Source organism: Cryptomeria japonica, chromosome 1, assembly GCF_030272615.1.
Source record: "Cryptomeria japonica chromosome 1, Sugi_1.0, whole genome shotgun sequence".
Taxonomy (NCBI): Eukaryota; Viridiplantae; Streptophyta; class Pinopsida; order Cupressales; family Cupressaceae; genus Cryptomeria; species Cryptomeria japonica.
Window position 1 is genome coordinate 133,556,868 of NC_081405.1, and position 9,890 is coordinate 133,566,757.

General features: G+C 34.6%; 1 protein-coding gene across 1 annotated transcript; it reads left to right on the forward strand.

The window, feature by feature from the left end:
* Positions 1–6,643: 6,643 nt before the first annotated feature.
* Positions 6,644–9,026, forward strand: LOC131063036 (probable aldo-keto reductase 4). The gene is made up of 5 exons (XM_057996804.2): positions 6,644–7,260; positions 7,343–7,540; positions 7,771–7,943; positions 8,029–8,131; positions 8,505–9,026. The coding sequence occupies exons 1-5, from the start codon at positions 6,982–6,984 to the stop codon at positions 8,841–8,843; spliced, it is 1,092 nt and encodes a 363-aa protein (XP_057852787.2). The 5' UTR covers positions 6,644–6,981; the 3' UTR covers positions 8,844–9,026.
* Positions 9,027–9,890: the final 864 nt, after the last annotated feature.

Sequence of the window (9,890 nt, forward strand, 5' to 3'; positions counted from 1 at the left end):
AGCTAGCCACAAGTGTTGTCAATGGGCGTGTAGAGAAAGAACATACTTCAAACGTGGAGCTCAAAGTGCAACTAGGGAAATACAAGTAGTTGTTGATTGAAATGAGCAAGCCTCTAGACTCTTGTAGGGCTGACAACCTACCTTCGATCTCATCACTGCCAAAGGGAGAAGTGAAGGCACTAGTGGAGGTGAGACAGGTGGCCGCTGCAACTAAGTCATGGACCCAAGTAAATGCAGCTAATATTAGATTATTTTTGCAGGATACTATGAGGATATATCGTAGGACAGTACAGGCAGGCAAAGCTTTAGCTTCTTGTTCTACTCAATGGGAATGGAAGCTAAGCATTTTTAATAAGCAGTTCCGAATTTTGAATAAAGTATTGCAGTTAGGGAAGAGACAATAATGGAGGAGGACCTCTTAGGAGGGGACAGTTGTGAAAACTTGCACTCCTATGTGTACATTTTGGAGCTGAAGATTGAAATGTTTCAGCAGTATATGAAGGATATGGCAGAGATTCAGGTTCCTCTCCTTAGAGAAATTTTAAAATATGAGAATTTTATAAAACATATGCTTAGAGCCTTCGGTTTAGGATTAGCTAGTACCAGAATAATGGAGCAACAACAAGTTTTGAATCAGTGGGATGCATACGAGGCTCAACATTTAGGACCTTCAGCTCAGTTCGATGCCACCCTCATGGACAGGTACACGTACTTGATCACTCAATGTCAAGAGGTGGCAAAGACAATAGGGGAGTTAGAGAAAGGAAAGAAGCATGCAGATGGCGTTTTGAAGAAGTATAAATTTAGAATTAAGCACGTAGTTGATCCTCCTATCCAAGTAGTCACACGCATAATGGATAATTATAGAGCTTTTATTAAAAAGTGAAGGATGAACATACAATTACTAAAGATAGCAAAGTTTTTGCATGACCCCCAATTTTGTATTTCCAGCTACAGCTCCAACTTAGGTTCCAATTTTGAGCAAAATTCTGCATGACTACGAAAATGTGGCTCATCCAACATGGTCTTCGTAGTGCTCATGCAACCCCCATTTCATAGTAGTTAATTGGGATATCAAGGCAGAAACTTGCAAGTTAACTACGACTCCTAGTTTCAGTTCTTAATTTAGGTTAGATTTATTTCCTAGATAATAGGGCAAAAAAATTCTATAAATTGAGAATTTGGATTCATTTGTAAAGTTCCCCAAATTGATGATTTGTGCCCACTTAGAGATTTTAGAATATTTTGCAGATTATTAAGAAGTGAGTTATTTTGTTATGCATTCATTGAGATTAATATAAGAAGCAGCTTGTAGATTGCCTGATCTACGTCTATATTCTAGTAAATTGTTCTGTGTAATCTGGTAATGTCTATTATTTGGAGTTAGCAACGTGGTTTATCTTTTTGTTTATCACTTTATGAATCATATTGCGCACATCGGTGGTGTATGAGAATTACAGTGATAGGCCATATTGTTGATGATTTTATTTCCATAGGTCTGTGAAATTGATGATTTTGTAGGTTTTCTGGAGGTTCGTTGTTGAATGCTAACTTGGATAATATCTGATAATTTCTTGGATTGCAGGGAACTAACTGAGTAGTTCATTAAGTTGTTATTGTATTGGTTTTATTGTTATTTTCTTGTTCTCTTTTACTCTTCGCAGTTTATTTTCCATAGAATCTTAAATCATAAAATACAAAAAAAGGAAGTTCATCCATTCACGACCAGCGAGATTTAGTTTCAACCAGCAGGCCCCTTTATAGGTACAACCACATCAACCATTGGGCTTCCCATCACCATCGCGACCCGACTATAGAGACCTTGGGGTAGTGAGTTTTCCCAAATTCATTGCTTTTCAGGAGAGGTGGTGAGTGTTCACATTGGCTACCTGATTATTGGCGGGTGTGTCAAAACAGTCGTCAACAAGTCCCCCAAAAGAATCATATTTTAGGAGAATTTTTTTGGCCTGAAGGACTTGAAGAAATCATGAATCTAGATCCAAAACTTTTGGGCTTTGGGACAAAACCAAAAGAGATGCTCAAAAGACATCAACTACCCATAGAAATGGCAACGAGGATCACAAACACCCAAATGTGAAAATATAGAGCCCATAGGAAAGCCTTGGAAAAGAACAAACAATAAAAAGTGGGCTAATTTAAGCTCCAAAACAACTAACTAGATGGTGTGAAATTGACATTGCCACAAAGAAATAGATGAGTGCAAAATTGTCATCTCTAGTTTAAAGCTAGCACCATGGGCAAATGAGGAGAAATCCAATAAAAACACTTCCAATCTTTCCACTAAGGATAGGAAGAATGAACTCCAATTTTGTGAATCATATTAACTAGAATTGCCCTTATGACTATGTCAAACATTTAATAATCTTGATTGGAAACACAAAACTTAGCCTTAGTTTCATTTAATGTCATGAGATTCGTAAAGGTTTTGGAGAATAAATTTTATAGACATTGAATCCCTTTCTTGTGAAATATTAGGGCCCACACCCAAGGAAATCTTGCTAGAGAGTGAAATTGATCCTATAGAACAAAGGACCACCAAATATTCTATTTGTTAATAGAAATACCATCTCAAACACTAGAACCATTATGGGAAAGCTATAGTTTCATGGCTTCCCAAACTTTCCAAATGCTCTTAAAAATAAAAGTTCCTTCAATGTGAACTACATTCTTCATGGAGAGAAGGGTTTGAAAACTAATCCCCTTCCCAAATGGCTACTCAGCTAGATATCTAGAGGAGAAGCAATGCCAAACTAGCATTTTCCAAGCCTCATTAGTAGTGAGGGAAAATATAATCCATTTGGCACAAAGTACCAAATTTTGTTACTATGTGGATAACAAACCCAACCATCTAGACTCATTAGAGAAGCAATAGAATTCCTAGGCAAGCCTAGGAAAATGTTTGTGGTTCTCTGAGGAATCCCAAAGAAAATCATGGAGAAGTTTTATAAGCTTCATGTAAGAGTCTTTATAAGGGGACCAACATGAAGAGTGGTATACATAATTAGTTGCAAGAATCTTAGAGTAGACTCAAAACTTCCATACAAGAGAAAGGGGTTTTGTGATTATATATGCAAGCTTATTTTCAATACTGGAGAGATCAACTTCCACAATGACACCTATGAAGCCTAGAAAGCAAAGTGAATGCCCAAAAATCTAAAAATTTCTCCATGACCAATCCACTTCCAACCAAATATATTTAACCAAGGGTGCATGGGGTAAAAGGATTATCTATAACATAAAGTTTTGCACCATTGATTGGGCAAGCCAAAATTGTGACAAAGAGTATCCAAAGCATTTGAGGGCTTGCTCAAGATATTTTTGTCCTCTTCAATGAGAGTTAGAAATCAATCATACAAAGTAGCCATAAATAAGCTAAGATAAAGAACGAGGAAAAGCAATACCTCTAACAAGCCCTCAAGACATAGAGTGACCAAAAGGTAGCCACATCCTTCATTAGTAAGAATATAGAGAACTAGGGTAAGGGACAACCTTGGATAATGGAATGGAAGAGCCCAAAGGTATTGGATTGGCATTCATTGATGGTAATGTATGTTGAGGCATCAATAAAGAGAATAATAATAAATTGGAGGAAGCAAGGGCCAAATCCCAAAGCTTTCAGCATGGTTAGAATGAAAGACCATTCAATACAATCATATGCCTTAGAAAAAATAAACCATCCCAAACTGCAATAATATTATTAAAAACATTTTTGGATTTTATGAAACTAGTTTGTGTAGGCTACACAATCTACAAAAGGATATGACACACCTTCAATGCTAAATCTTTACCAATTATTTTGTATGATACAACAAGAAAGGTAATGGGTCTCTAGTTGTGGATGTCCTCAAGATCTCTAGTATTAAGTATGAACTTGATGTTTCTTTTATTAATAGCTTTCCCTAAGAATTTGGAATCGAAAGATTCTAGATAAACTTTATGTAGCACTTCACTCACACATTCCTAGAGGACCTTGTAGAATCTACAAGAAAAAACATCACACATAGGAGCCTTATCATTGAGCATGCTTTGAACAACCTCCTTAAGATAAAAAAAATGGAGAGTAATTTATCATAGAATGCTTGTTATGGGAAGTAAATATAATGAGGAACAACTTGAATAGCACAATCTTGCTTAGGAGGGTTTTCCTAGGCTATGGAAACTTGTTGATGGTTAGAAATATGTGGCAATTCCTTAGCAATGACTTGAGTGCCTTTGATTTTTTTGATGCTATGAGAGGTGTGGAATGGTTAGAGAGAATGGAAAAACTTTTGGACTCCTATCTCCCACTTTAAGCCAATGGAATATAGCTTTAATTGAGTGCCTCTATCATAATGGTTATATACTATTTTATTTTGGTGTTTCAACTTTGCCACCCTAACTTGCCTATTAGGAGAGAAGGGATCAACTTTAAGCACCAATTTGGCCTTGCAAAGGTTCAAGGTAGTGGCCTCATATGAACATCATTGAAAAATCACCAACTAGCAACCATAGATGCAAAGTAAATGATAGTATATTAGATGGCTCTGTACCACCAAGTACTCCAACTAATTGGTTGAGTGGGCCAGTGTTCAAGGTTTCGTATTTTCTTGATGTGAGCCAACAAAGGTAGATGAATCAATAGGGAAATATTTAAGAAGAATTGAGTCTTACAATATTGAGGAGGACCCACTTGTCATTGAATTTTGAACCTAATGGGAATGTAATTAGACAAAAATCACATATTTACCTACAAAACTATTTGGTTGCTCATGGAGGTCAAAAGACCAAAATAGGGGTTTGACCACTTTCGCAAGCTTCTATATAGTCAACCCCTTTTCTCTACCTTAGAGTAAGTATAACACTCATTACATCCAAACACACTTGAAAATATTCATCCATTGATACTTTGATTTAACAAGTTGTTTAATTTAATATTAATTTTTTGTATATTAAGTTATTCTTCTTATGTTGAATATCTTTTATGCTTTATCTATTGTCTTTTTTCTAGTTCATGTGTTTCTATTTCTTGTCCTTTTTTTGTGCATAAAGGACTTCATCATGATCAAATTGACACTTCTATGAGCAAATTGGTGTTTTAACATCATTTTCTTATTCCATTCCAAATGTTATCAACTAGGAATCCTTCCAAGAGACCCTTTTGACCTTCTAAACCTACCAACTTATCCAAGTTCTATATTTCATTTGATTTTAATCAAAGTATCTATTTGATGACTTAGCATTCATACATTTAATTGCTATTAAATTTAGTCAAAAAGTTATTTTATTTGTATTCATGTTTCTCAACACAACCCTATTAAGGCTAAGAATCTAATATAATAAGACGCTCTTAGTAATATGAGTGAAAGTATGAATAAGCAAAAGATAAGTTGGTACGCAGTTTTTCTTCTTTTTTTTTTACTTTTCTAAAAGGAAGTTATTTCATTATAGATTGTGAATGAGATTCTGGGATATATAATTGAAAAGAATTTATCATATTAAATTAATTTATCTTATTTCATATCCACACATATGCTTGTGTAGTTTATAACTATGTTCTTGTATCTAAAGGAACTTATTTGCCATCTAATCATTCTATGCAATGTTTACATCATTTACAAAAGTTACACTAAGAACACTTAATTGGTGTAATAAAATGAAATAGAATTTGTAAATTCATGTCGAGCATCTACATGTTTGAATATTATAATAAAATGAATTATGGTAATTTCAAGAACTTTAAAACCAATCCTATAAAGGATTTCAATCTACAAGAGCACAACCCTTACAATTTGGCAATCTCCCGTAAGTGATTGTAAAAATTGTCAATCCTCAAGACTCAAAGAAGCTAGGTGAATTAGGTAAATAAAAAACAAGTGTACATTGTACTAGATCAAATCCATGTTCATGGAAATGATCAAAGACCCATAAATGTGATCCTTCACAAAGGTGGCCAAGTAATTAACTCTCAAAGTAGAATTCAAAGAATGATTTATCATCTTTCAATATCAAAACTTACAAATTTCAATGCACCAACAAATTTATTCAATATCATCATTTATAAAACAAATATCAAAAACAAGTGTACATTGTACTAAACCAAATCCATGTTTATGGAAATGACTAAGACACTCGATTGTGATGTCTCACAAAGTGACCAACTAATTATACGTCAAAGTAGAATTTAAACAAAGATCCATCATCTTTCAATCCCAAGACCTGCCAATTTTAGAACCTTAATAAATTAATTCAATATCATCATTTCTAAAAATAAAAACCAATATTCATCTATTTAAATTTTTTACCATAATATTTAATATATGTTGAATTGTCACTCTCACAATTGTCATTTATCTAAATTAATTTATGCTAAACTATATACATCTTATTAAACTAACCTACATCAACCCAAGTAAAAGTTAATCTACAAATACAAATAGGATTCTGCATGATTGCGTATGCATTGAGTTTTTTCAGACAGCCCTTGATTTTTCAACAATTCTGCCCCTCTTTTTAGCAAAGGTGGCAATATTTGATCAATGCAACCCAGTGATCCTTTTCAACGAAAAAGAGCAAACAGTGAGCTTATCCTAAAATTAAATTTTTTTTCAAGATAAGGGATGTGGTCATTCAAACCATTTAGGTAAGTAGCAGTCTCAATCAGTCTGAAAGTTTTTTACCTGTTCCTTCAACTTTAAGAACAGTATGGTTTTATGAAGCTGTCACTTCAACAAATTAGGTAACAAAAAACCCTAATTCTAGTACATCTGTATCACAAGAAAACCCTGATTTTAGTACATCTAGATAATCTGATTTCATCTTTATGTGGGCAAGTCTATTTCTAGATGCACATTTGACCATACTAGAGTAAAGAATAAGTGAGCCTTCACGTCAGATGATCTCAAGTTTCACCGACTCAGAACATTTACTGGTTCTGCCCTTGTGGTAGATTTTTCACCGAGCACCCATTATTACAATGGTGTTATGAGATTACACACAGGCTCTCAGCCCTTGACAAAAGCAAAGGCAAAGGCAGAGAGAGTACCAGTAATAATGGCAGTGCCAAGAATTAAGTTGGGTAGTGAGGGTTTTGAAGTATCAGCACAGGGTTTGGGCTGTATGAGCATGTCTGCCTTATATGGCCCTCCCAAGCCTGAAGATGAGATGATTTCCCTCATACACCATGCTGTTTCCAGAGGCATTACTTTCCTGGACACTGCTGATGTTTATGGTCCTCACACTAACGAACTTCTCATTGGAAAGGTAGGGTTCCTTCAACTCTTCTTTTCATTTTTTCCTTCAAAGTTTTCTTTTGGTTCTTACAATGTATGGGGTTGATTTGTAGGCACTGAAAGGAATAAGAGAGAAAGTGCAGTTGGCTACCAAATTTGGTATCACTGTAGCAGGGGAGAAGATAGAGGCTCGTGGAGATCCTGCGTATGTTCGTGCTTGCTGTGAAGGGAGTCTGAAGAGGCTTGATGTGGATTGCATTGATCTTTATATCCAACATCGAATTGATACCAAAGTTCCCATTGAAGTTACAGTAAGCAATTGAATTAAGTTGGGTAGTGAGGGTTTTGAAGTATCACGAATTCAGATAATTTTTTATTCAATTTTAGAATTGATAAATGGAATACAGGTAAAAACTTAATTTTGAGTTTTGCTCTTACCATCTTAGCGAATTTGATGATTGAGTGACCATATAGCTGATAATTCATCCATATATTACCTCTTGAGATTACACTTCAGTCCATGTGTAACTATTGTATACAGATTGGAGAAATGAAGAAACTGGTTGAAGAAGGGAAAATAAAGTACATTGGACTTTCTGAGGCTTCTGCATCAACAATTCGAAGAGCCCATGCTGTTCATCCCATTACAGCAGTTCAGATAGAGTGGTCCCTGTGGAGTAGGGATATTGAGGAAGAAATTGTTCCAACTTGCAGGTATGTGATGTTTTAGGAGGAGAGTTTTCCATGTTAAATTTTGCCTCCTATTTTAAATGACCAACAAATAAGTTTTGCCTTGTAGGGAGCTTGGCATTGGAATTGTGTCATATAGCCCTTTGGGTCGAGGTTTCCTCTCTTCTGGGGCAAAGATTGCTGAAGGCTTGGCAAATGATGATTATAGAAAGGCATTCACTAAACCTTCTTTGCATTTATATCCCATTACCATTTGTAATCTTCTCATTGTGTGCTCTTCACTGATGACCTATTGAACAATAAAATTGCTCTGTATTCATAAATAGGCAGGTTTAAACTCATTTTCCTAGTTTTAGGTGCATTATATTGTAGAAAGTCTATTGGAAGTTCATAGGCACAGAAGTATAAATACCATGGAAATTGGGTACCATGTTTAAGGCTTTTGCTTTGTTCATTGATTGAGGACCCATATTCACAAGTAAAAAGTTTTGAGCTTCAATCTGTATCCATAAATTAAGATTGTGCTTTCTTAAATCTATAGCTGGGATGATCTGTGATTTTGTTGAACTGTGTTTTTTTTTTCAGAGTTTGCCAAGGTTTTCAGGAGAGAATCTTGAAAGGAATAAGATCATATTTGAAAAGTTATGTGCTATTGCTTCAAGTAAGGGATGCACTCCAGGACAACTTGCACTTGCTTGGCTTCAGCATCAAGGAAGTGATGTTGTTCCAATTCCAGGAACAACCAAAGTTAAGAATTTAGAAGAGAATATTGATGCTCTTTTTGTGAAGCTTTCTCCAGATGATATGAAAGAACTAGAAGCTATAGTTTCTTCTGGTGCTGTTCATGGAGATCGATATAGTGGAAGTTATCTTACATGGATGACATCAGAAACACCTCCTCCATCTTCATGGAAAGGGACATAAATAGTTTTAATAGTTTCTTTCTTTATGACTTATTAAAAATAAGTTAAGTGGATTCTATCTTCTAAAAAATATTAAATGTATGGGATAAGGAGGATACATAGATTGCAAGATTGGGAGTGTAATTTGCTCAAAGACAGAAGTCATTTGTAATGCATATTTGTTATACGGGTCATTTAAGATGGATCTTGAAGTGTTTTTCTAACAAGATGTATGTTTTACAAATATGGTAAGGTGATTCTTAAAATTGATTAGGATTATTTCATGTCTCTTGGTTAGTATGTAAAATTAATCTTTTTATTTAATAAAATGTTATAATACTTTTTATTATTGTTTAGCATGTAAATATATTATGATCTTTTAACCCATTTTATATATTGTCTTTTGAAATCAAAACATCTTGGTTTTTCTAATCTATTATCATCAAATCACTTTGAATGCAATCAATGCTTATAGTTCTAGCCCTCGGATAATTTGGATAAGACTACTCAAATAGAAGCGTCCGCAATATTCAAAAACTGTTTTTTCTTATTCTAATATCAACTTTTTCCACTCTAATTCATACCCCTATCCTATTTATCTTCAAATAGTAAAAGATGATCACATAATTATTTATTAGAAATGAAGTAATTGTAATAAACAAGGGAGAAATTGTTATTAAACACGTGCACACAACCATCAACAAAGGAGGAGCCAAAGGTATGTGAAATTCTCATAGTTCTCCATTATTTATCTCTCTAATTCTATTTACACCCACATTTAGATACAACACAATAATCTACTTATCATGCATGTCTTCTAGGGATCTATTAGAATATGCCAAGTATTTTGTTAGGGGCTTGAATGTTGTTTAGGAATTTCTACTATTGAAGCCCAAAAATCCGGCGACAACAACACCCAATCTAGATATCAAGGTTTCATTGCAAGTGACAAAAAATGTAGACTAGATAGAGACAAGACCATTACTCTAGACGACACTACCTCAAACAAAGGACACCACCATGTCAAAAGGACATAATTGCTTGTGATCACATCTAATTTTACATAAAT